Here is a 27,700-nt window from a genome sequence, read left to right as displayed (position 1 = left end):
TGTAAAGAAGTAGTGTGTGATGGTATTGACAAAAGAAGTGAAGCCATTAGAAGAACTTGAACGGAATCTTGTGACGTGAAATTAATGATGGAAGGCATTCAATACATTTTGTGTTTCTTAAAACCCTCCTCAAGTTTATACAAGAAGCATGTATTATTGGATATGAAGCTGCAGATACATAAATCTGGTGTAGCTGTTGCTGGAGAAATAGAGAACATAATAAAATGTTAATAGATCGAAATCTCAAGAAATGGTTCCACTTGCTTTATTTAGTGTGCCTGCCAGGTGGCTTAAGGACAGCAGGGTATTTATGTTTTTGGTAACATTTTAACAGCAGTATTTTGCCCAGGGCTGCATTCACAGCCTTGTTCCTCAGACTATAGATGAGAGGGTTCAGGCTGGGCGGTACCATAGTGTATAACACAGACATGAAAACATTTAGTGATGATGCCGATTTATAGCCGGTCCCCAAGTAAGTGACATTACCAGAAAAGAGAAACAAGGTCACCACAGTGAGGTGTGGCACGCAGGTAGAGAAAGTTTTGAACCTGCCTTGTGCTGCTGGAGTTCTCAGGGCAGCTGAGAAAATACAGATGTAAAAGGCAGTCAGGAAAAGTAAGCAGACAGAGGCCAAAGTACAGCTAGCAATCACAAATGCATATTCCAGCGTGTGCTCTCCAGGGCAAGCAAGTGTGAGCAGCGACGGGACATCACAATAGAAGTGATGCACTATGTAGGGCCCACAGAAGCGGACAGAGAACGTACCTGCCACGTGAATGGATCCATAGACACACCCACTGGACCATGCCGCCGTCACCATCTGCCAACAGGTGCCTCTATTCATGATGGCCTCATAGTACAGAGGCTGGCAGATGGCAACATAGTGGTCATAGGACATGACTATGAGGAGGGCGTACTCTGTGCCAGCGAAAAAAATAAAAAGAAAAATTTGGGAGGCACATCCCAGGAAAGAGATGGAATGGCTTTTGGTCAGAGAGTTTACGATGGATTTGGGCACAATGACGGAGATATAGCAGATATCATTCAAAGCCAAATTCTTTAGGAAGAAATACATGGGGGACTGGAGATGCTGGTCAGTGGAGGTGAGGGTGACAGTAAGGAGGTTGCCCATCAGTGCTGCCAGGTAAATCAGGAAGAAGAATGTAACATACAGTGTTTGTAGCACCTGGTCATCAGGGAGTCCCATGAGCAAAAATTCCGTTATGCTGGTCACATTTGTTACTTTCTCAGCCATGCTGATTCGTATCTGTTAAAAGTAAAGATTACGCTGGTATTAGTTTGTTCAGATACGGTAGCCATCACCTTTACTTAACTTTTAATATAGTTTATTCCTGAATGAGGCATAATTCATCAGAGTAACTGGAAAAATGCATCATACAGGCTTCCCTTCTTATAAAATTAACAGAGAGCAGACAGAAATATGATTGATATTAAGGAGAGTTTAGGAGAGGCTGAAAATGAAATCAAATGCTGTCTTCTGGTCGCCCACAGAACAGAAAAGAGTTTTACCATATTTCGTGCTTTAGGAATCTAACAGATGGTTGTTACGCCCTTTGAGACAAATTTGTGTGTGAAGCAGCTAACAGACTTTACAGGTACAGGGGTAAAAAGGAAAACATTTCTTTTTTTTTTCCTACTCCAGAAGTTATTTGTCAAACATGGCTTTAGACCTAGAGAAAAATAAAATAAAAATGGTAAAAATGTAACAAAATAAGACATAAAGAAAATAATGTGTGGGTTTGTCAAATGTAATTAAAGATGATACAGAATATATTCCAGGCAGAATGTGGGAGATGCATGAATTAGTGTCACACTGTGGTGCTAACTTTTTAGTTGATATTAGGCAGAAATGTTCATAATAGAAATATAAGACACCAAGAGTAACACTTCCTGACCTATTTACGACAGATCTGTGCCTTGTGTGGTAGCCCACTTACACAATTCCCTCAAACCGCCACATCAGCAGTGGCCGGTCCGTGGCCATGAAATGAGCCTCTTAATGACACTAGCCCTCATTTAAACCAAGTGACCGTGGTGTTGTCTAGGCATTCAGAGAACAAGTAGCATCATCATTCTCTGATCATTTTGGTCCTGGAAACAAATCGGTTGGATAATTTTCTTACCAGTTAGTGCAGGTTTCTTCCAGTGATGCCGATGACAACGTCCCAACTTCTTCCAGAAGAAGAAAAGCTCTTGATTAAGAAGAGCTTTTATTAATGTATTAAAATTAACAGAGATTTTGTTCTTCCAATTCCTTGGACCTTGCAGTCAGACATGAAACGAGAAGAGAAGTTCCCAATAACTATGGCGTGATAGGGCACATTTTCCCGTTCCATTTTGCATGTGTCTCTATAAACGTGTAAGGAAAGGATAGCCATGGGTGTCTGTCATCAAATGACGCTTTTATTCAAGAAGAGCTGCCTGCTGCATGACCAAGTGTGCTCAAGTAGCTTTATAATGCTTGCATGGTTGCTGAGTTTTAAGCTGTACTTTCAGCCTCTGGCATTGGTTCACGGTTAATGATCTTACACGTCACATGAACTTACAGTCATATAATCGAGGTAGAAATTAACTAAAGGAATTGACCAGGGGTTCTGATGAGAGAGCGTTTATTCCCTGAGGGATCAGAAGGCAACTTCAAACCCCTGAAGACTAAAGACTAAAGATGACTTAGAAGGGTGCTTTGCTTGCCCCTACTAGCTTTCGTTACGAGTGTATCACAACTCTGTGAAAATATTCAAGCTGTGGCCTTCTGTTTATTCATTTATTATAACATCAAGATTTTAGTGGAAAATAGACCATTTGAATTCACGTATTGAAATTTAAATTCAGGAACGCATATTAAAACACGAATGCTATTTTATTTTCCTTTTTTTGTTTGTATTTTCACACTATTACATATTCAAATGTTCATGTAAAATACCAAGAAAGACTAAATTTAAGTAAAACTTGCTTCACTCCTATATTTCCTCCCAGGGACCACAGGAGGGGCAAGTGTGGGAGCATTTCCTCTAGTTTTAAATTAAGTGCCTCTTTTTTTCCCCAGCTTTATTTTCATAACACAATGTCCTATTCAGTTGAAATCATGAATGGTTTACATTCACCATCACTGTTTACAAGTACACAGCAATCTTACAACATTTTCAGGGCAGTCACACAAAAGAGCACATTTTACTTTGATTCCAGAAAGTATACTTTATGTTTAAAGTATTCATGGCTAAAATGAGGTTGCACAAATCTTATAACTTGACTTGTCGATTTTTTTTGGTCCTGCTTATTAAGTTTGTTTGTCTTTTTTTTTTTTTTAGACTCCACATATAAGTGATACCTTCATGATATTTTTCTTTCTCGCTCTGACATACTTCACTTAAAATGACATTCTCAAGGTTTATCCATGTTGCTGCAAATGGCATTATTTTATCATTTTTAGGGCTGAGTAGTAGTCCATTGTATAAATACACTCCAACTTCTTTATCCAGTCATCTGTTGATGGACATTTAGGCTGTTTCTGTGTCTTGGCTATTGTATATAGTGCTGCTATGAACATTGGGGTGCAGGTGTCTTTTTGAATTAAGGTTCCCTGTGGATCTATGCCCAGGACAAATCAAATATTTCTAATTGTAAATTAATCTAGCCCCAATTTTTAAGGAATAATGTGATCTAGGATTAAACTTTAATGGATAAAAATAAGTTTAAATTGATGGGTTAAATAATATAAACATGTCTTTCAAGTCATCAGCTTTAAGTGTAACAATTTTATTGTGCCTAGTTTACTGAGAGTCAATAAGCTCGTGTTATCTGTGTTACAAAATTTGTCCAAAAATTGATTTGCTATGATAATATTTTCATATGTAATGAAATAGAGATACATGAGGTAAAAACATTCCTAGGTAAACTCTATAAGAAAAATTATGTTTATGGTATGTCTATGTAAAAATACTTTCTCTAGATTTTTGGTATTTGAAGCTTTAGAGTTCTGCTATATTAAGTTAAAAATGGAAATTCATTGAATGTCTATCTTATAATAAAATACTGAAACATTAATTGCTAAAGAAGTTTTGTTTACCTACTTTTGACCTCTTATTACAGAGAGACTAAATATGTTTGAGACTATTAGTAAATATATTTTGTGCTTTATTGAAAGATTGTAGCATGAAATGATGTATTTCTATTTAAGAACAGAACCTGAGAAAAGAGTCTTATGCATGGTCAGGACGAGAATTAGATTGAATTCAATTAAATGAATTATTAATATTTAAAGGTGAAATGGTACAAAACTAGAATTTGGTTTTTTTCTGTTAAGAAAACAAATTTTTCTTTAAATATTAATCTGCTTTTGATAAACAAATTATAAATTTTCTGCATTAGTAACTTTCTGCATTTGCCTTTGAAATATTGTCTTGTCACTTGGTTAAGTGAGTAAGTAATGTTTCACAGTGACATATGATCTTACTTGGCCAAACATTAAAAACCCTTTGATATCTCTGTCAGACTTTCTCAAATCAAATTCTAAATGAAGTTCATTTGTCCTTTAGCTAATTTGGGGCTACGTCTAAGGGCCCCTGGATATCTCAAAGAGAGAAATTAAACTAATTAAGCTTATTTGTTCTGTTAAATTATGTGGGAAATATCATCAAATAAATAATATTAACCTTATTAAGTTATGTTCTATGGGTAAATATTCTTAATAGAAAGGTTCCAAAAATTGAACGACATTCCTAAAATTTGAAAGACCCTGGTATGTTGCCAGTCATAATTCTAGTTATTATCTTAAAATGTTGTATGTCACAGAAGTAGCCAAATTTCACTGACAATTGCTTTATATTCAGGTCTCTAATCTTTTTTTAAGTATTTTTGTCTTTTATAGACAGTTATTGTCTTATTCGGATGCTTTTACAAAAATGCATGGGGATAACTTGCTTTATGCTCCAAAACTAAATTAGATTCCATAGCAAAAGGCTTCCACTTTGCATAAAGGCTATTTCAGTAATGGCTCCCTTACGTAAGATTACCGAAGAACAGTAATAAAGACTCCTTTAACTATTTATGTTCCACACTCAGTTAAGTCTCTTCGAAACTCTCACCACACTCAGCATAATTCTGTTAAGCCGACTTACAAAGCGTTGCTGCTTTCTGTCTTTAATATTACCTTGGTTCGACGTAATAACCATAAGTTGCAACTTTGCTTCCAGAATCACAGGAAGAAAATGATCATGACTGCATTTTGTTAACAGATTATCTTCTTGCCCTCAGAAATGACTTACAAAAAGCCTCTACTGATAAGGCTGATATAATTGGCTTTACACTGGGTCCTACTTCAGGGATGAGCAGGGATATTACTGATCTGGATATGCAATAATGTCCACCATGGACATAGTTAAAATCTCTTAGTCACCAGAAACAAAGTCAGCACAACAAGGCAAATTAATTGCCTTCATCGGAGCTTGCCAACTAGCTAAAGAACAGATAATATTTATACTGACGGTTGCTCTGTCTCTGGAGTGGCTCACAACTTTGGAGTGCAATCAAAACAATGAGGTTTTTTAACCTATTCAGAAGAATCTATTAAAAATGGAAAACAGGTTGCAGCGTTAGTCATTGTCACACAGCTACCAAAACAGTTAGTAATTATTAAAACATCAGGACATTCCAAACATGACACTGTGGATACTAAAGGAAATCAACTTGCTGATTCTACTTTTATTGGAAGGTTTATAATCAAAAGAGGGGGAATGCTAAAATAAAATTTATATTTAAAAATCAGGATAAGAAAAGTTAGACATAAAATTCTCTCTTTGTGTTTAGGACTTCAGAACTCCTCAAAGATAAGATTTGATTTTATTTTTTCCTTTCTTCCAATGCTAACAATGTAACTTCTTAAAAAGACAACATTCTTTCCCAACTCTGAAGGGGTTCATGGCCTCTTGCTGCTCAGTTTGTACACCTTTATTTGGACTATGTATTCTTGGTGAGCTTTATGTAAAGTATCAACATGTCATTTTGATGTGTGATCCTTTGTCTTGAAAATGTCATGACTGTGTCTTTGACGTCTGACAGGCAGGACATTTCTCAGAGCTTCCTAACAGTCTGCCTCCTAGGTTAAAATGCTTAGTTTGACTTGAATAAATTTCCTTTTTTTTCTTCTTGATTGTTAATTGAATTTTCATTGACACTACTTAGATACTACACTTCCTACACCCCAAACACCTTACTTTTACTTTTTTTTTTTCATGATAACCTTGGTGCGGAAACTAACACCACTGAATCTTTGGATCAAATTGTTGAACTTGGCTATTCAGCCTTGCTCTAGTGAATGGAACTGGCTTAAACTTGTTGCTGCCCTTATATTACAACATCTTCCTTTAGTTTTATCATTTTCCTTTCTCTGCACTGTCATTTTAATGTAATGACTTTTAAAAGCATTATATTTCTGAGCATTTTAAAAGGAGACCCCAGGAAAAAAAATACATATGCAAAAACACTGTGTTTTCCTATTTGTTTTACATATATGACACTTTTATATCCATACGTACTCATTTTAAATTATTTTATTTACAATTTTAGTCTCTTCTAGTCTTGCACTCAAATACTTTCTGCTTTTGGTTTCTTTATCCCTCTAGTTCTTCTGGGTGTTGCTTGGTGTAATTTTTAATTCAATCGCCTTTTCTTTCAGCCACCTAAAATAACTAAGCCAATGAGTTATACTTTTCTCTCTTTTCTCAAATTATATCTAAGAATTGATACTTGTTACAAATTAAAATAGGTCACAATCCATTTAACTGTCACTAAAATTTTGCTACAGCCCCAGACCTTGTGCATCAGCTTCCTCCCTTGCCTTCCTTCACTTTAACCTAGACATGCATTTAAGTATAGAATCTGTACTGATGGCTCCCCATGTCACCACAAGTGGAGGTCAGTCCTAGTTGTGTCCAGTGTTTCCCACCATCAGCGCTTCTGGTCTGAATTCTGCCCCCTGTCACCTCACTCAAATCTCGTGTCCCCAGCGCTCCTTCCTCAGGCACACCTTGTCCTTGACGCTTCCTGTGGCTGCAACGCTCTTCTCCCAGATATCTGTTCCACTGTCGGTGCTTTCCAAACATCACTTTGCTTTTACATGCTAAATGAAGCAGAACTCAGTGTGGATATGTAGCTTGGTCTGCGATCCACTGGAAAACTTGGTGACTCTAAGTTACAGGGAACACAAAGGTTTAAACAAAGTAACACACCATGAAATCAGTTCTCCTGTCTACAGGTGAATGATCGCACCATAGCATATATTTACATCTAGGAGGATTTTTTGAGTTAGTTTGCATAGGATTAATATTCGCTAAGTTTTCTTTCATAACGGATTTCTGGGATTTTAGAGTTCTGGCCAGGCAGACCTTAGTCATTTTTATAACTGGTACTGAGGGGAAAAAATAAAAAATCACATTAGCAACCTAAAGCTCTATACTGACAAATCATATACTATATTTAACCACAAATACTGTATACTGTTTTGAAAGGTCTTTCATTTCCTTTAAATATATGCACATTAATACTGAGCTTTGAATTCATCACCTGATATCTTTTCTGTTCATTATTGAAGCAAATATCTTTTCTTTTCATTATTGCATTTCCTCAGCGTGAGCTCAGACCTTCCTTCCAACCACCACCAGAGTAATTCTGATATACTTATTTTATACAAATGTTTATTTTTTCTTTCAACAAAATAATCCCAAATACCAGTATACAAAGAAAATTATTTAATTTAACCTATATTTTCAATGTCATGTGTATCATTATAACTTGATAACATTTCTTGAAAAAATATATTTCACTGTGTAATGTAGGAAGTAGTCTAACAATACATCAAAATTCCACGATCGTCAACCTACTCTTATGATTAGAGACTATATTTAGTTTATTGTTCATATGAATAAATGTCCAAATAATTTTTCATGCATAACATTTTTATTTATATTCCTGTTAAGATTTAGGATTGCTGCATAAAAGTATAATATTCAGGCTACTGAATGTGAGCACTTTTAATTGACTGTTATATATTCAAAGTGGAAACTCCCAGAATATCATCATGTCATGTGATATATTTCAGTTGAAAATGCCACTCACAGGTACAAATGTGTCTGTCTCACTGCATTTTAACTAGATTCCAAAGTTACTATTTTGATTTTTTTTTTACTTTCCATTCGTGAAAATTGATGATGTATAGAACAAGTACCACTGCTACTATTACTGAATTTTAATATATTTTTCCTTTTTATTTTTTGTGTGTATAATTTAATTTGAAAAATTTCTCTCCATGTTCTTTCCCATCTTTCTCTTTGAGGATTAGTTTATTTTCTTGTACTTTTGTAAGAAATCTTTGACTATTGAAGATATGCATTGCACATATTTTATTCCTACTATTAATGTCCAAGAGTTCCTTTTTTTCCACATCCTTGTGGACACTTTTAATCTCTTGTCTTTCTGATGATAGACATTCTAATGGATGTGAAATGATACGCCAATGTGGTTTTGACTTTCATTTTCCAGTTGATTATTGATTTCAAACCACTTTTCATGTACATTAGACATTTGTATGTTTTCTTTAGAAGCATATTTATTTAACTCCAGTGTTTATTTTCAATCAGATTTATTAATTGTTTCTCTTTTTTTGGTTTTTAATGAGTTGTGTGAATTCTTTACATATTTTTCTTATTAACTCCTTATCAGATATATCGTATGCAAATATTGTCTCTCATTTTGTAGGTTGTCCTTTTATTTTGTGGATGGTTCCTTTTCCTGGGAAAAGCTTTGTAGTTGGCTACAGTCTACCATATTTATTTTTGGTTTTATTGCTATTGCGCTTGGTGTCAGATCCAAAAAATCTTCACCAAGTCTAATGTCAAGAAGCTGATGTCTTCTTGTTGCTTTGTGGTTTCAGGCCTTATGTTTAAGTCTTTGATCCATTTTAAGTTAATACATGTGTAAGGTGAATTTTTGCATGTGGTTGTCCAATTTTTCCAAAACCATTTATTAAATAGACCATTCCTTCCTCATTGTATAATTTTGGGGCTCTTTCTTATGAATAAATTTTCCTTATAAGTTCTGAGCTATTTATATTGATCCCTCAAATTTCCTAAACATATCACTTGTCTTTTAAGGAGATATTCACTTAATTGTCGCTTAGGGAAACATATCACAAGGTATGAAGGCTAGAAAGAATGTCTAATATTAGGGGAATTTTAAAAATATAAAATATCCTATGCACATAGAACAATAAATAAAAAGTCTTCTGACTCTTGACATCAACCATACTTCAAGATAGTTACTTATAAATTGAAAAGAAGCCACAATATATTGTACATATTATAGTTGATTTTTGTATAGGAAGTATTGTAAATTTCCATTTACTTAACATGCCTCTGTCTCAACCCACCTACAACGAATATCCAGAAAAATGCTAAGTAAGCACTGAATTTATAGAGAAGAAATTGTTCATCTACATAAGCAAAGAAAAATGCAGCAGGTAGGAAAAAATGAAGTCTTGTAGTTTCTAAATGTTTACCTTTTATAGTTTTGGACTTTAAGACCCATAAGTCATTCTTAGAAGAAGAATAAAATTACATGAATTCAATGCCATGATCTTATAATCATATAAATTAAGTTGTAACTGAGCAAAGTTTGAGTGAAAGGTGCCTGGTGATTGGGAGACAGTGATTTATAGAGCCTTGAATATTTCCAGTGAGTTCAGTGATGGACTTTACCCTAGGAAAGTGGTGTCTTAGGGGAGATCCTGAAGAAGAAGCAGCATGATTGCTGCAAGAGGGAGAGTCCAGTTGAGTGAGTAAAACGTGTCACACATGTGGGGGGAAGCGCACGGCGAGTACATGGTGATGTGGTGATAAGACGGTCTAGTAATGCTTTGACAAAAGAAGGAACAAGAAGATAAGAGAGTGCCAATCCATACAATGTTTCTAGCTCAGAATGAGTGATTTATTTTATATTCTTAAATCAGGATGAATAGGCTAATCTATTTTAGGAAGGAAAGAAACATGTTCTGATGGACAGTGTAAAATGTCCACTCTGATTGTGGCATGTGGGCATCATTGGATGTTATCTTGAGGGAAGGGGCTCAGATCTTTGAAGGGCATCACTGTGGTATCTAAAAGTGGACATGTGCAGCTTACATTCTGATATTGTCTAAAGAGATGAAAATATGTTGATGCATTTGAAAAGAATTTTTTAGCAAAAAAATGAGAATTTTGATAGATTGACTGTGAATTGTGATGAATTAGGGGTTGGCAGGGTAAGTTCTAAGGTGCCAGACTCCCCAACTTATATAATGAAGAGTCACTCTATCATATAGTTTTTTTTTTTCTCTTGAGTTTGATTGAAATAATGTTGACTTTGGTTTTCTACATTTAAAGGTCCGTACTTCAAGCCTCTTTTCTCAAGGAAGTAATGAGATAGCAAGTAGGTATTTTAAATAGAATTCAGTACATAGTATTTCAAAGGAACACATAAACACAAACTTAATATTCAAAATATAAATGGTAACATTTATCTTAGCAAGTTTACAGCACACAGAAGAAGGTTCAAGCAAACAAACAAGATGTTTACAAATACTTTTCTAAGTCAGGAAGTTGCTTAAATACTTATAAAAATGATCTTTATATATATTGTCATTTTGGTTCATCAAATTACATGTATAAGTGTATTGTCAAGATTTAGAGAACAAATTGTAAGTAAATGCTGTTCTCTTCATAAAAATATCTCCTATCTCTTTTACATTCTGTGAAATTTTATCAAATACTCTTCAAGTTTTATAATCAAAATAAAATGAAATATTATTTTGCTTCCATTTCAACTTTTCTCATGGGTTATCTAAAAGTTGCTCACATTTCCCTTTTGCTTTATACCGTTACACTGTTTTATAAAGATCACCAGCATCATAAATTCTGATTATATGATAATCAGCTTTAATACAAATCTGCCAAGAGGAAATGTGATACATAGTATCAAATTTGCCCTTTTCCAATGAAACCAACTTTATTGCCATTTTTGAAAGTAAGCACAAAGTGTTTATGTAAGTGTAAAAATGGGATGAAGATGAATAAATGGAATAGGTAACATTTTATATATATCTTTCAATTGTATTTGCAGTAAGTGACACATTTTTTTCCTTTTTGAATAACTCAAACTACCCACAGCTCCTGGATTGTCCTAGCCACAAAAATAACAAACAAACAAACAAACAAATAAAAGACAGTTAGTGTTTTGGGATAAGTGATGTGATGAATTGAGGAAGATTTAGATACACATTCTGTGCCAAGAAATTGGATTTGGAAAGATTACTGCCATTAACAGAATACGAGAATCTGTCTTCAGTTGTGAGGGTTTAAGAACATGCCACCCCAAAATATGTTGCTGTGGCATAAGTGACTATTTTGAGCAGAAAGCACTTGAGAAAGAGCAAATGTAGGAAGGGCTCCATGACTTCCCTTTTCTACCTAAAAGCAGGTCATAACATTTCCTACTGGAAGGTGCCCACCATGACCCAGGAGGGGAATGTCATTCTTATCACTGAAGGCTGATCATTGACATCAAAGTGAACCTGTAAAAACACAATCTACTCAAATAACTTTTACTGTCCTTTAGTTTCTCCATTTATTTCTTACTCTCCTATAATTTAGTGTTCCTAGCCCAAACATCTTTGTCTTGTCACATCCCCACAACTTATCATTATTTGTTACGAAGTTGTATCAACTTTTGGACCCAATAAGTTCTTCTAGTTTCTGTTTACTTAAATAAAAATGAACAACATAAGAGTTTTCAATTGAAGTTTTATTCAAGGTCTTATTAAGGGCTGTAGCCTGGGACATAGCCTCACAGCAGCTCCGAGAAATCTCCTTTGAAGAGATGGGGAGAAGCCAGTAGGTATGTTTTTTTTTTCCCCAGGGGATACATGCAGTTAGGCATATATCTTGGGGGAAAAATGTGACTCACAAGGAATAGATACCTCAGTTAATTATTTTGCTGTTTTTCTATGTATGGATAATGCAAGAATCTGGGTTTATTAAAATTCTTCATAAGATTAAACAGCTAACTATCAAAGAGCCTGTTTTTCCAAAACACGAAGTTCCTCATCCTGCTTTTCATCCTGAATCCCTCTCTGGGTGCAGTGTCTTCAGCAAACACAGTAGCTAACAACTTAATCCTCGTAGAACTGCAAGATGAGCAACATTCTTTCTTTTACATTTGTTTTCATTTGAGGACATCTATCTGCACGTAAAAAAATGAAGCAAACTGTATATGCTTTTATCCTGTGAATCTACCTTCTGTTAGTTTAACACTTAAGCTTAACCACAGATCTTAAGAGGGTGAAATGACTTTTTTCCTCCCTTGCAGAATAATACACAGCAATACCTGTGTGAAGATACAGAATGTTTCCCTATTATTGTGAGAGTTTGTATATGGCTTTTCAGATGAAAAAAGAAGAAATGTTAAAAGAAATGTGATGTACATTTTTCATTTACACAAACGGGTAATTTTGGTCTCCATGACAATGCACTGGGTTAAAAAGAAAAATTAATTAGGCATTCAGGAAAAAAATTAAAAAAAAAATGCTATGGTTTAAATATATGCAGAAAAGGGCATGCCAAAATTGAAACTAAGAAAAATGTCAAGCATTGGCATCTGCAAGAAACTGTTGAATTCATTATATTCACTACTACTGTCATTAAAAAAAAAAGACTTTTAAAAATCTTGGTCGCTAAAATAGAGTTTCTAGTGATGTAATCTGAGTATCAGTCAACTATGACATAATCTCATTGAAGAGGCTGAGGTTAGATTTGCATTCCCAACAAGCTCTCAGATTATTCCAGTTTCCAGTCCACTGACCACACTCTGGAGAGCAAGACGTTCAGAGGCAATCGGGTAGACAACACCATCTTAGAAAGCTTTGATAGAATTTATTTCTTCTAACAAGCTTGCCATCTCTTGGTTACTAAAAAGTACTGAAATAATTAAAAATTATAAAGCTTCTTCATTAACATAGAAAGGTGGCCATAATAATAGAAAACCTATTTTCTACCACCTTTTTTCTCCCCCTCCAGCTGAATTGTATAAATTTATGCTCAAATTACTGTCTGCTTGAATATTCTGTAAGAATATAAGCTTTTTTTTCACCGTGTGAGATGTTCCATTCTTGTGTAGTCTGGTTCTAAGTTTTTTTTCCCCTTCTCCTTATTAACCTTGTTACCACTGCCAATACTTTGAAATTTTGTAATATTATTTAGAAAAACTTCAATTAGCTAACATCTTCCTGATATTTTTCTAATGAAATTCTCCAATTATGTGTATATTTGTAATTAAATCAACACCCATGCTTAATAATATTGCCTGGCTCACCCTATGTACTTTAACTGTGTATTAAATTATTTTGCAGTACAAAGCAATACATTTATAACAGTCTATCTACTAGATGTAGTAACACCGCTTTATATAATGGAAAAAAACTGTTGGCTGATGGTTACGATTAAGGTGTAAATTATAAAAAATGTGAAGTGAACTGTTGGTTTGGGACAAAAATCAGTCAATTTTCCCATTGTAAATGCCTTGTGGGCATTTGTGTCATTTATCTCTTTATCACTATGATATTGCACTGAGTCATTCTTAAACACAGTAATTACAGAGTACCTATTTCAGTAGAATTCAAACCAAAATGTAAAGTGCAGAGATGTCCATATTGGGTGGTATCCATCCAATACTAAAATTTTCAACACTTACCATTTGCAAATGTGCTTTGAGAATCCATTCTAAATTGCTCATTTTAGTTAATCTCTCAAATCTCCTGCGTACTTTTGGTCAAGAGCAATGTCTTTCTTGTTAGAACTTTTCTGAAAGCTTTCTTTACATCTTTATTTCTTAGGGTGTATACCAGAGGGTTTACCAATGGGGTGACCACACAGTAGATCACCGAGACCACTTTACCCATGGTGAAGTTGTACTTGGCAGGAGGGCGAACATAGGCAAAGATTATGGTGCCATAGTAGATGGTGACCACGGTGAGGTGGGACGCGCAGGTGGAGAAAGTTTTCTTCCGGGCTTCCCGGGAAGACAGCCTGATGATTGTGACCACGATGTGCCCGTAGGAGGACATGGTGAGAAGAAAAGAACTTAGAATCACAACAGAACTACACGTATAGCCCAAGGCCTCCACCAAGAATGTATCTGAGCAAGAGAGTTTAAAAATTGGGTCTGAGTCACAGAAGAAATGATTGATCTTCTGGGGTCCACAAAAGTCTAGGTAAGAGATGAGTATGGTAGGTAGGAGCGGGGCAACGAAGCCCCCAACCCAAGATCCAGCTGCAAACCGCAGGCACACGGGAAGACGCATGAGGAGTGAGTACCTCAGAGGGCTGCAGATGGCCAGGTACCGGTCATAGGCCATCACAGCCAGCATGATGCACTCCGTAGCTCCCATAGAGAAAAAGAAGTAATATTGGGCCACACAGCCAGAAACAGAGATGGTGACCACCCGCGAGACACAGGTGGCCAGCAACTTAGGCACTGTGGCTGTGGTGTACCAGATCTCTAGGAAGGATAGATTTCCTAAGAAAATGTACATGGGTGTTTGGAGAGTGGAGTCCATCAGAACGATGAAAATGATGAGGGTGTTTCCCATGAGGGAGAGCAGATATACAGTGAGAAACATCACAAATAACACAAGCCGCAGATACAGCATGCCAGAAAACCCCAGGAAGATGAACTCTGTCACTCTTGTTTGGTTTGCCATATTCATATCTCATCCTCGTTGTCTGGAATGAGTTAACAAGGCCTAGAATTTGGCAGAGGAGCAAGAGATGAATATTTCATACATATTGATTTTATGATAATAACGGACACAAGAATAGTAAAAAGTCAATGTCTGCCAAACAACATAATTGGCATCTTCATAAATATTTTATATGATTTAGTTTATTTGAGTTATAAAAAAATTACAAAGGTAAATAATTTAATAATGCACTTTGCAAATGGAGAAACGAAATATTTTTCCTAGTCAAATCAATTTAAATGATGGGGCATATATTGTACCCAGGTAGGTTGTCTTAAAAGACCACAGTCCAGACAATACATAAAATGTGACTATTGAAAGGACATGCCATTGTCCCATCACTGAGGATTTCACATCCTGGACATTAGAGATTGGTGAAGACATAAACCACATGCAGAACAGAGGATGGGGGTGGGCGCTCTCAGAATGGAGCTCCTGGACCACACTAGTCGCCTTATGAAGGCAAAGAATTGTCTACAGTTTTAACTTTATGAACCCTGCTGTACCCCATCACTTAGAGCTTGGTGGGAAATTGGTAGATGAACAAAATGTATCTCCAGAAAGCAAACAAAAAGTGTGAATTCAACACCCAAGGAAAAGTTTTCTTTCATAAATATTCCTCCACCTGTTATAATCTTGGCTCGCTTGTTTTCAGAATCATTGCATCCATTTCTCCTGCACTGTTTAAGAACAATCCAGCAAATAATATTGAAGTCATAAATCCAGCTGTCTTTCAATAGACACAGCTTTTAAAGTATAAAATACAGTATTTATAACTATAGTTATGATAAGTGTTCTTGACAAAATTTAAAAAATCTTATTTTTAAAGAAACGGGTTTTTAATGGTTGTATTTATGTATATATGTGTTTTGGTACCAAAATATCCAATTGATAAGTGCAAATTATACAATAGAAAAAAAATCTTAACACCCATGATAAAAACGTCCTTCTATATGTAAAATGTATATTTTTGCTATTTAAAAAAAAATGCCTGGCAGTAAAAATACAGACTTTATATCTCTTGTAGAATCACAATGGAAAAGTAGGTGAATTGTAACAGGAAAGCAATGTGGTTCAAATCCACAAATTCCTGTATTAAACGTTTATGGAAGTTTTGAATTATAAACCTCTATAGAAAACTGTGTATAAGTTTTATGACACCACATTCATGCTCCCTGTGATGTGCTGTTGATAAAGTAGAGCTTTTCAAGATATACATCATAGAAATTATTACTTAGACCTGGTTAAATGGTTAGGTTAGTATGGTCAAGGGAATATTTTATGTGTCCCACTAAACCAATCTTTTGATATTGATCCCCTCAAAATGCTAACATTCTTACCACATTATTTTGAATACCACAAATAAAATTGTGCTTTTGCTGGCTCTACCACTATTCAAAAATAGTTTTCAAAATATGAGGAGAAATTGACCTAGGATATGTAATTTAAGAGAACCATTCGAAGGAAATAACTGGGACAACTTTTTAAAAATATATTTACTGAGTTTGGTACTCTGACCTCATAAGAAAACATTAAGTTATATTACTCATGTAAGGTCATTTATCCAAAGTAACTCATTGCTATCATCTATATATCTAATAACATCCTATTTAGTCATGCTAAAGGTTATCACATAACTATTTCTACTATAGTTATTATTAGTACTATTATACTATTAGTCTCCTGGCATTAAGAAAAAAGAAAGAAAGTAAGAAAAATTATTTGAAAGGAATATAAGTAGAACTTTGACAACAGAATCAAGTGAATGCCATCCCCCAAAAGAAAATGACTTTTCTTTTTCTAATAGATACCCAAATTACCTAATTCTGTGTTTAGAAAAAAATAATTATACACACTCTAGCTATATATAGCTTGAGGAGGAAACGGAATACTAGGAAAACTAATATCCTATTATTTACCATTTTTATAAAATAAAATAACATTGAAATAGAAGGAGAAATGTATTTTTTATTTATTTAATGTTTCATTTTATAAGCTATAGAAACGTTTCTTAAATGCCAAATGAGTATCTGAACAAGACTGCTGTCTCAGATTACAGAAATAACCAAACCGTTAAAAGTGCTATCATGTAACTCTATCATTCTCTAGAAAAGTGAGAAACAGCGCTGCTTATATCTGCCCAGGTATACTCACAGGAATGGTTATTTTTCAGGAATTAAATGCTATTACTGATATTTTCTTTAAATGCTCCTTTTCAACATGTCTAGGAATTAGAGCACATTACATAAGGGAAGTAAGCTTAGACATCAGCTCTCTGTTACGCCCTTGGCTGTGACACACCATCTATGCTACAGATAAACACAAAACTTTTTTTTTTCCTCAGTTTGTTTGTCCCTGTGACCAGGATGCAGAGAAAGGCATGGTCTGAGATCCCCCTGATGAGAAATGTTAGTGTTTCATCAGCCTCGAGCTTTGGAGATCTGTCCTCTACCTTGAGACACCCACAGAAATTCCCTGAGGACTGTCCTTTGGTGACAATCAGAGTATTCTCCTCTTGGGGCCAAAGGAAAAGTAAAGCGTGGGAAGCATTTGAAACATCTCCACAGGAACTAGTCTCCTCGGTGGCTTCATTAACTGCCACTGCCCATGAAATTCACCTTTCAAAATGTAATTTCAGAATTGTATCTCTCAATGATTCAGCCACAGCGGAAGAAAGGATTCTCCAGCATAAAAAGTACAAACTAGGTTAGAATTGAAAAGCCTTTCTTTCCAATACAGGGCTACAAAACCAACAAAAGAAAGAAAGGAAGAAACAAAACAACGCTGGCTTGGCATCTCTTTACAGCAAATAACTCAACTAAAACAGGACTTACTGAGTGTGTGTGGAAAACAATGCTGCCCACTAAACCAGACACCAAGATTTAGCCATTTCACAAAATGTTTATATTACAACTCAGTGAATATGTGTAGAGAGTATGAAAGTAGGGCAAACCGTGGTATCAGAAGAAGAAAATGACAACCTAGAACAATGAATAAAATAAATATAGATGATATCCACATAGACGCAGTGAAAGAGACTTTGCAAAGTAATTTTGAGTTTGCTTAAATTACTTAATAAAAAGAATGTCCAGTTTATTGGTTTCTGAACATTGGTTATCACATATGTTAAATAAAATAAACTCAATAATTTGCATAGATGCAGAGCAGATCAAACACTTAACGCACTAAAGAAACAAATTGTAAACCAGTGGTAAATGACGAAGGGGAAGTCATTAAGAGATATTTCAAAATGTGTGGAGAGAGTTTTCTTTCTCTCTCTCTTTTTTTCTCAGTAACATAGGATGTTGGTTTCATGTATTGATACGGGCATGAAAAATGCTCAGGTGAGAAAGCTTATCTGAGGATATCAAATCTCTCATCCAAGGTATTAATAGTGATCACACTGTGTAACTCTATCCTAGGGCAATAGACAATACAATTTTTATAAACGTTTAGTGCTGTAACTGACATAGCATAATACACACTCATTATAAGCAATGAGTTTTGACAAATGTATACACACATGTAACTACAACCACAGTTAAGAAACCCAGCATTCTTTTCTCCTCCACAAAGTTTCTTCATGCTCCATGCACTCATGCTAATTCTTCCCTTAGAACCAAGCAATTACTTTTCTCCTTTTTTTTTCGTTTATGGCCTAGCTTCCTTATTCTATGTTTTCATCCATATGGAATCACATTATATAAGCATTTGTGTCACATACCATGAAAGGCTTTTTCCCACGTGCTGAGTATTTATGTGCTGTGCCTATTTAATTTAATAAGAAAATGCTATAAAATTTCCAAGGTTATTGGAACATTTTATTTTATTCTGGTGTTTTTGTCTTAATATCAGGCTAATGTTAGCCTTATACTATCATTTGTTAATCCTCCCTCTTCTATTTTTTGTAAGAGTTTAAAAGGTTTGGTATTGATTTTTTTCTTTTAAATATTTGGTAGAATTCATCCTTGAAGCCTTCTGTCCTTAAGCTTTCATTGCTTGGGAGTTTTGATTACTGCTTCAATCTGTTTATTCGTTATTGGTTTGTTCAGTCTTTCTATCGTGTCTTGATTCAGAGGTGGTAGGTTGAATATTTCTAGGAATTTATACATTTCTCCTAGGTTGTCTCATTCTTTGGTGTAAAATAGTTCATAATTTTCCTTTATCATTCATTTTATTTCTATGGGGTCAGATGTAATTTCTCCTCTTTAAAACTGGACTTTATTTATTTAAATCTTCACTCGCATTTTCTTAGTTCATGTAGCTAAAGGTTTGTGGGTTTTATCTTTTCAAATAATTAATTCAGTGTGTCAGTTATTTTCTATTGTCTATTTTATTTATTTCTGCTGATATTTTTTACTTCTGTCTGCTTAACTTGGGTTTAATATGCTCTTCTTTGTCTTGTTCATTGAAAAACAAAGTTAGTTTTTTATTTTTAGGTTTTTATCTCAGCTATGGCATTTATTATTTAAAACTTCTCTTTTAGAGCTGCTTTTGCTGTATACCGTAAATTTTACTATATTGTATTTTCATTCGTCCAAAGATTTCTCCTTTTTTGACCTAATTTCTTCTGTAAGAGTGTACTGCTTAATTTCCACATATTGGTGAATTTTACAATTCTATACCTTTTATTGATTTCTAGTTTCATAACACTGTAATTGAAAAAGATGCTTAATATAACTTTAGCTTTTATAAATGTCTTAAGATTTGTTTTGCGGTCTACCATGTGCTCCTATTTGGGAGAATGTTCCATGTACACTCGAGAAAAATATGGATTTGCTGCTGTTGGAAGCAATGCTTGGTATATGTCTGCTAGGCCCATTTGGACTAAAGGGTAGTTCAAACCTTCTGGTTTCTTATTAATTTTCTGTTTGTATGATCTGTCTGTTGTTGAAGGTGGTATATTGAAACCATCTGCTATTATCCTATTGTTTTATATCCCCCCCTTTATATTAGTTAATATTCGCTTTATATCTTCAGGGTCTCTGATACTGGGTTGTAATATATTTTAAATTGTTATAGCCTGTTGATGAATGGATCCCTTTTTCATCACATGGCATTGTTTGTCTCTTTTGATTTCCATTTTCATAGAATATCTTACAATGCCTTGATTTTTAGCCTTTATTTGTCCATAAGGCTGAAGTAATTCTGTTGTAGAGAAAATAAAATTGGGCCTAGTTTCTTTGTTTATGCACTTATCCACTCTGTGTATTTTGATTGGGGAGTCTAGTCTTCCAGCCTGAGACACCTTTACAAAAAGAGAACTGAATAGTTAACACCCTATGCAGAATTTAATTCTTTTTATCTACTCTAGTACAAGTCCCTCTATTGGCCAAATCTAGCCAGAAGTTCACTGCCAATGGCTTTAGCCTGGAATTAGCAGTAAACTTGTTGATGAAGTTCAGAGAGCTTAGACTTCAGGACACAGTCTGAATATGAATAAACAGGGGATTTAGAGGGTTTTTTTAAAAGATATCATACACTCAATTTGTATGCTAATTTCTATCTAGATGAGGCAAACTGTTCTCCTGAACACACGGATTGATATATTTTACAAATTTTTTTTAAAAAGTTAGCCATTACCAAATGACCACTTCTTTTTATTTCCTCTTTCCTTCTTTATTCTCTGTATCTCTAACTTATTATACTTGTGTGTGTGTGTGTTGGTTTGTGTACCTATGTGTGTGTATAAAATTCTATTTCCTTTTCTATAAAATGTTCTGATTATTTTTTTCTCATGAATCCATTGACTCAGTTTGATCTTTAAGCTTTCACTGAATTTTTAATTTTAATAATAATTTGCTTCTATTTTTGCGAATTCTACTTAGGTCTTTTTCAAATATTTGCGGTCAACAATTATTTTCCACACTTTGCTTTTTAATCTTTTTGATTCTTTCTAGTTATTTTTTTAAAATATGGTACATATTTATTTACCTTCTATGTAAACTATTGAAATGTATAGACTTCTTCCACACTGAGAATTTTTGAAACAAATTTTTATCATATGGAAAATTATTAGCATGTGTTATTCTTTAACACTTATACTTATGCTACCTATAAATTACTCTTGGGCCATTCAAAAAGAAATAACTAGGTAAGTTAACTTCATAAATCAAAATGAGATGAAATCAGAAATCAACCAAGTCCTTTTTAATTTGATCAAGTATTTAGATGCATACAACCTTGAGACATTTTTAATGTGTTATTAACTTAAATATTTTATTTACATTAAACAAAGTTGATAAAAATGTTGCCAATTAATAAGTTTTCTCAATATATGTTTTAAAATGGTCTTAATTTATTTTCTTAATTCAACTTGTATATTGAATTATTACATCTCATGACTTGTTTGGATGATGTAACTATAGCAGTATTATGAAGTCGTATTAACAACTGAAATGATTTATAAGCAGCAAAGTCAACTATTTAAAGCAAAATGTTACAGTGTGGCAAGTTAACGCAACAAATTCAAAAGACCAAAATTTTATCATCTTTTCTAACCATTCAAAGGTGGCCTTCAAATGTACACTGTATTCTATATCAGAATCAATTTTGAGCTGAATCAAGTTCAGAACTGATTATCACCATCATACAGTGAACTGTTTGAGAATAAGTCAGTATTATCTGAAATGTAATTAGAACTAAAATTTGATTATGCATATTTTGAGATTAAAGTTTAGAATATTTGAATAGAATAGAAAGCAAATGTCTCAGACCACTCAGCAAACTGTAAAGCTTCTGGGGTCAAGTTTAGGCGTTCTTGTGATACAAGTTGATGCTTACCTTCAGCTAAAGTTAGGGAGAAAGTAATAAATAATGAAGGTATTTTCTTTCTTCCCAAATTTAAGTGCTTTCTTCAGTTTTTCTACACTTAAGTCTACATTGAGTGATTGATAATATTATTTGTGTTTTACATAAATTCAGAGTTTTCTTGTTTTAAAAATTTTCTAGGCAAAAGTAAATATTCTGTTAAGACTTATCATGAGAAAGTCAGGTTATCCCCCTGGGACATTTTCTTAACTTCCCTTGCCTTCTATGTAATGAAATACATAGAAATAAACACATAGTTAAAGTATAGTGTAATGTTATAATTACTGTTCAACAAATATTTCTGGAAATATTAGAATTATGATGTAATCTACTATCCATTATTTTGCTTTTACCATTATAAACTAGTTGATTTATTTGCTTGACAGACATTCATATCCAATAGAATTTTGTAATTTTTAAAAAATAACTGTTCTGCACATGAAGTTAAGAACTTTTACAATCAGAATTACTTGCTGCTGGTTTCCTTATTGCAATAAATGTATGTTTTATTTTAAATGAGTGATGGATTTCCGTATCTAATACTTACAAGGTGGTCTCATTCAAAAAACATCTATGCTCCTTGCCTACATTAGAGAGTGATTACTCACAGTCTACCTACGAAGCATAATACACACATTTATGTTACTGAAATTCTTATACTTAGTGAGTAATGTGGCATTCTATGTTAGCCCGTGGTCATTGATCATACAGATGCTAAAAGATATCAGTGATGTTGAAACAGGAAACAAGTAGACTTTGGGGACTAGTAACAGTCAACAAAGGCCGAGTCCCAGAATACAGGAAATCAAGGAAACCGAAAGTTAAGTGGTCATGCTGGGGCCCGGCTCCTAAAATGTCACCCTGCCCAACCCTCCACCCCAGCTAGGTGTGCCTGCGATGCTGACCGAAGGGGAAGGAGTGGCACAGTGGGAGCAACTTCCCTCCTCACCGACAGGCAGCCTCAGGCCTCGGAGGTCTGTGGCAGCCCGTGTAAAGGGCTTTGGCTCGTCAGCAGCCAGAGCCAGAGCCTGGGCTGGTTCTGCTTTCATACTCCGTTCCTTAGCAGGAACATAAGCCATGCCTCCCTGGATTTACTTGGCCTGTTTCCCTGTGATTCCCCACTCTCTGTAAGGAGGGCTTGCTCTCGGGCTCCACTGTGGGGTTGCTGTCCCATAAACCAGACCTTGAATGGGGAGGTAAGACCCTGCCATCATACGGACGGGGGCAGGAGACAAGGCGGGAACACCACTCCGCCACCATCCCTGTCCCCTGCATGCAGCGAAGCATAGGAGAGTGGCAGTGCACGGCCACTCCGTCTCATCGCCCAAAGCGGACCCATCTCTCGACGAGTCTAGGTTTGGGCAGGTGGTCCTGCCCCCGTCTACTGTCAGAGAGCTCCCAGCCCAAGGCGGGGGGGGGGGCGCAGGAGGCGGCAGGCCCCGCTCATCCTGACCGCGCCCTTGGGTGGGCTGCCGGTGGGGGTGAGGACACAATGATGTGTGACCCGCCAGGTCACAAAGGACAGGGGTGTTTGAAAGGCGGCCCTCGCCGGGGGAGGAGGTGGTTGCGGCGGGCGGCAGTTGGAGGAGGTTTGCAGGAGACACACGGGGGCGGTTTTGCTGGGCGAGAGCGGCAGGGACGCGGGAGCGGCTCGGCGCGGCCTCTCCATCCGGCTCCCGGCCTGACGCGCCGCGCAGCCTGCGGAGGGCGCCTCGTGCGGTGAGGCGGGCGTCCCAGCGTCAGGACCTGGACCCCGACCAGGATGGGGAAGGGGGGACAGACACTGATCTAAACGGAAAGGCCATCCCAAGGGTGAAAGCCGTCCAGAAAGCTCTGAGGCAGAGTGAGGGTCGCTTGCCTCTGCCGGGAGAGACGCGATGGCCACTTTTCCCAGCTGCAACGAACCCGCATTGAAAATAGTGAACGTGTTAGTCCTGGGCCAAGGAAGGGAGGGGGAATTAAACGCCGAGCTCTGTGAGGCAGTCAGGGGCCCGCAGGGCCACGCCCACAAGGTTGGGCAAGCTGTTCTCTGCTCGCAGGCAGCAGCGGGGTGAGGGGTGAGGGTAAGGGGTCTGCCATGCAGCCTGCATTCCTGTTCATCCGATTGTGCAGTCATCCTGGTGCCGGCCCACCCGAGCCAGGAGGAAAAGGGAGCCTTGCTCCAATTCCAACAGGGGTGCTGCCTGCTAGCAAAATGTGGGCACAGGTTGCATCTGTCCAGAGGACCCCTTTTGTCTGAATCAACATGGCATGCATGATGTGTGGGGTTAACTCTATGTGCCAGGGGCGGCAGTTGGGGAAACAATTTCTAAGGAACAATGGCAAGAGATGACTTGCCTCCTCTTTTCAGCTGTCTTCATAGAAGATGGCCATGGACAGCAGTATGATGTTGTCCTATGGCAGCTCCCAAAGCTGCCACGTGTTACCCATGTTCAGCAGCTCCAAGGGGAAACTGCAGCAGCAGCTGGACAAGGGAGAGTATGATCTATTCAAGCAAATGCCCGTATTTGAAAGTGACTTTATCCAGGTGAATGATCTCATTCCTCCCCCTCTTCTGCATGATTCTTTCTTATAGTTCCCCCTTCCTTCCATCCTTCCACGCTTTTCCCCAAAATTAATTGAAGACCTAGTACATGCTGAGTGTGCAGAGATGTTTTGAGTGACATCTCCACCGGATAGCGGAAACGTTTTGTTTTGTGTTTCAGTAGATGTACATGCCCAGTTGTATCAAGTGGCTCCAGGCTGCTCCATGGCTTTCCATCTATCACCGGCTCTCAGCCTTGGCTGCTCCTCTGAATTACCTGGAAAGTTTTGAAATCACTGATGCCTGGGGCCTACCTCACAAAACCCTAGTGTGATGACTCAGTCAGTCGAGACAGCAGGGTGTTTCAGAGTTTCAGTTCCTTGTCATGTGTAGGCAGGATGGAGACGCAGTAAGCACACAGGTACAAATCATTATTCTTGATGAGTTGTTCACGTTATGCTATTCACCCCTTGAATCCTTCGTGCGTCTTCTAAGAACATGGACATCTGTTTATGTTACCATGGCACATAGATGTGCTGAGGAAGATTCTGGCTTCTCTAGGAGGTCACACTGGAGAGGGAGATGTGAGTCAGGGCTAAGCTGTGGTACAGGGCTTGAATTACATGTGTGGGAAAACTAACAGCCCTCTGAATGTTTGCACACACCAAGAACTGTGCTGGACACTTTATTCGGGAGTGGAGCAGATAGGGGAGAAGATAAGACAATGCTCCTTTCCTCTTTCTTCCAACAACAGGTCAGCAAGAGAGGAGAAGTGATTGACGTGCACAACAGAGTACAAATGGTGACAGTGGGCATTACATTCAGCAGCCCCAACCTCACAATTCCTGATGTCATGCTGCTGGCAAGGCCAGTGATGAGCTGTGCAGTCAATGCCAGACATGACAAACACAGACAGGGAAGGGGCTTCAAGTCGGCAGAGAGCTTGGAGCTGACCAGGTGAGTCCAGGAGCTTTAGTCTCTTCCTGTTAGAAGTACATGGAGGGGATAAGACCACAAGGTACATAATTCACCATAACATAGAACCCACAGTGACAGAGGGGTCTCAGCAGCATGACTAGCACCTGTGGTGTGAATTCAGAGGAGAAGAGACCAGAAACAGCCACAGGGGTTCACCAAGACTTTACGGGGAAAGTGGCCATTGACCAGGTAAGGAGCGTTGTGGGAATAAGACAAGAAAGCAAGCTGGGGACATACGGTGAGTGGGAGGATCTTGCATGGCAGAGTAAGTGAGGGTTTAACACTTGCTGGTTTTGGTAGGAGCCATACAGGTGTTGGACTGAGACATGACAACATCACAGTGATGTTCTCAGAATTAGGGCTGCACCTGTCGGTGATGGGGAGGTGGAGATGAGAGCTGAGGTCAAACGGACAGGATTCGGTAAATCCTCTAACAGAGGGAGTGGACTCTGGCTGGACCAAGAGACTCACTTCCTTCCTCTTTATCCCCACCTAACCCCCGCACTCCTTTGCTCCTCACAGGCTGCTTCCTTTGAGCTTTGTAAAGCTATCCATCTATAATTATGAGAAACAACAAATCTGCTTGAAGATTGTCACTGGTCGCTCTTTTTACCTACAACTGTGCACCCCTTCAGATACAAAAGAAGACCTGTTTGCACACTGGGAAGACCTGGTGTACATTCTGAGACCTCCGGTGGAGGCTTACAGTGGTACCCAGGCTGAACCAGTTGGCGACATGATGGACATACCTGTGCTGGACGCAGAGGATAAGCGGAGTCCAGCAGTAAGGCTTTGTAGAGACTCTCGGAGAAGGGGCCAGGGTGCTTTGGGAGGGTGGCTCAAATGAGCATAGCTCTTGACTGTCAGACTGATTTTTAGGAATCTATTTTGCAGAAATGCTAAGACAAATGTATAAAGTAAAAGTGTGGGGATGCCCACAGGGGCACCAGAACTGTCCAAGCAAAACTGGAGTGTTGGGGGGGGCTAAAGAGGAGATTCCTGCATTCACTGGGAGATGACTTGACCGCAAAGGTTCTAATTATAAGCTCTTGAGTGATTTAGCCTCAAGAAGACAGGTGACAGCTCTTTTCCGTGTCACTGATTTTCTTGTTTGCTTCCCCGTTTCTCCTCTTGGCACAGGCTGTGGAGTTCTGTGGAGACGTAGACCAAGATCAGGTCAGCGTCAGGAGCCTTCCCATGGTAGCTGAGCCGTCTGAGGACACCTCTCTGGCTTATGCTGGTGGGGAAGGGATCCAACAGCATGCTTCACACACACATTTGCTTAGGAAAAAGCACTCTTTCCTAATTCCGGTACCTTCAGAACCTGACCACGTGGCAGCATCCCGGGCGGCAGCATCTCGGGCAACAGTGGTAAGCGCTCGGGGCAGCGTGAACATGGCCCGAGAAGAGGTGATCAGCCGACGTGCCACAAAGACTGCTGAAGGTCCCAGAGCGGGGCCCTCTGTGTCCACCATGCAGAGCAGAAGCAATCTGAGTGCACAGGATGTGGGCCGGAGGGTGTCTCAACTCCAGGCCGAAGATCTTACACACGGGAAGAAACAGGAGAGGATACACACCAAAAAGGCTACTCTTCTCCGGAGTTCCAGGGAAGACAAATCAGTCTCGAAATCGCGCAGAAGCACTTGGGGACGTAAAAGGGAGAAGAGGACAAGGCTCTTCCTCTGAGGAGCCCACCACCCTCAGCTCCACCCGAAAAGGGGCCAAATCTAGGTGGGTGACCAGATGTCCCTCCCTCCTTTCTGTTGGCTTTGGTTTCTTATTTCACTTTCAAATGCTCTGTGCTCAGATGCGTGTGGTGAACTAGGACCAATGAGGCACTAACCTCTCTTCCAGCAGCTCGCAGTCCAGGCGAAGGGATTGCAGACTTTTCCCGTTTCCTTATCTTTTTCGCTTCCTCTGGAGAATTACAAACGCTAAACCAGGGCTATCACAGGCAAACGGGCACTGTGATAAGAAAAGGGCAGTATGAACTTGGTGTGGTTTTCCCACATCTGCGAGCCCCATAAAGAGAGGGACGTGCATGGACAAGACCGACTGCGTCGTGCAGGGGGGCTCCCCAGGGGAGAACAGTTGGAAGTCTTGTTTCTCACCTCCTCCGTGCCGGCCCTCATCAGTTCCCTAGCCTAGTCCTGCAGCCAACCATTTCTCCAAGGAAGTCTGACTCTTTCACTGGAAAAGGGTGTTTATATATATAAAAATCTTGGCACTAGACGGTATTTGTTTTAGCGAGATTTGTTCTGTCTTGTTTTCCAGGGTATCTCAGAAGTTGAGGAGAAGCCGACCTAAAACTAGGCCAGATGGGGTCCCATAATCCAGAGACTGGTTTCCTTGTCCCTCCTCTTCTCCTAAGGTTCATCCTAGCCTAGGAGGGAGCATAGGTTCGCCATTCATGGAAACCAAGGATACGGATGAGAATGGATCTCAAAAGTCATCACTCACCTGTTTCAGGGCAGGAGAAACATAACTTTCCTGAAGCGGATCAGTTAACTCATTTCCTCAAATAAATGCCTACTACTTTTCTTTAA

At 37.8% G+C, this 27,700-nt stretch overlaps 3 protein-coding genes and 1 long non-coding RNA gene across 5 annotated transcripts; 2 read left to right on the top strand and 2 right to left on the bottom strand.

The window, feature by feature from the left end:
• Window positions 1-213: 213 nt before the first annotated feature.
• Window positions 214-7,142, bottom strand: LOC140689186 (olfactory receptor 14A16-like). Of its 2 annotated transcripts, none has more exons than XM_072949400.1 (3): window positions 7,046-7,142; window positions 2,145-2,282; window positions 214-1,267 (listed from the first exon to the last, which is right to left on the bottom strand). In XM_072949400.1, exon 3 carries the CDS (start codon window positions 1,253-1,255, stop codon window positions 266-268), a length of 990 nt encoding a protein of 329 aa, XP_072805501.1. In that variant the 5' UTR covers window positions 1,256-1,267; window positions 2,145-2,282; window positions 7,046-7,142; the 3' UTR covers window positions 214-265. The 2 variants fall into 2 exon arrangements, with proteins under 2 accessions (XP_072805501.1, XP_072805502.1); XM_072949401.1 differs by lacking the exon at window positions 7,046-7,142 and adding an exon at window positions 6,965-7,016.
• A 6,707-nt stretch (window positions 7,143-13,849) lies between these two features.
• LOC140689367 (olfactory receptor 6F1-like) lies at window positions 13,850-14,809 on the bottom strand. Its single transcript, XM_072950102.1, has one exon. The coding sequence runs from the start codon at window positions 14,807-14,809 to the stop codon at window positions 13,850-13,852; it is 960 nt and encodes a 319-aa protein (XP_072806203.1).
• Window positions 14,810-23,271: 8,462 nt separating this feature from the next.
• On the top strand, window positions 23,272-26,768 carry GARIN6 (golgi associated RAB2 interactor family member 6; the record flags this gene model as incomplete). Its single annotated transcript, XM_072949392.1, has 5 exons — window positions 23,272-23,371; window positions 24,003-24,179; window positions 24,931-25,133; window positions 25,677-25,938; window positions 26,295-26,768. Coding segments are annotated over exons 2-5 (1,101 nt in total), but the record flags the coding sequence as incomplete, so codon positions are not given.
• Window positions 26,769-26,793: 25 nt separating this feature from the next.
• LOC140689088 (uncharacterized) lies at window positions 26,794-27,700 on the top strand. Its single transcript, XR_012063961.1, has 2 exons — window positions 26,794-26,885; window positions 27,429-27,700. It is a non-coding gene; the product is annotated as an uncharacterized lncRNA (long non-coding RNA).

Source organism: Vicugna pacos, chromosome 25, assembly GCF_048564905.1.
Source record: "Vicugna pacos chromosome 25, VicPac4, whole genome shotgun sequence".
NCBI classification, from domain to species: domain Eukaryota; kingdom Metazoa; phylum Chordata; class Mammalia; order Artiodactyla; family Camelidae; genus Vicugna; species Vicugna pacos.
This window is presented reverse-complemented; position numbering and strand designations above follow the sequence as displayed.

Bases quoted from the DNA above. Each gene is read 5' to 3' on its own strand.
- LOC140689367 (XM_072950102.1), bottom strand. From the start codon at position 14,809: ATGAATATGGCAAACCAAACAAGAGTGACAGAGTTCATCTTCCTGGGG.
- LOC140689186 (XM_072949400.1), bottom strand. From the start codon at position 1,255: ATGGCTGAGAAAGTAACAAATGTGACCAGCATAACGGAATTTTTGCTC.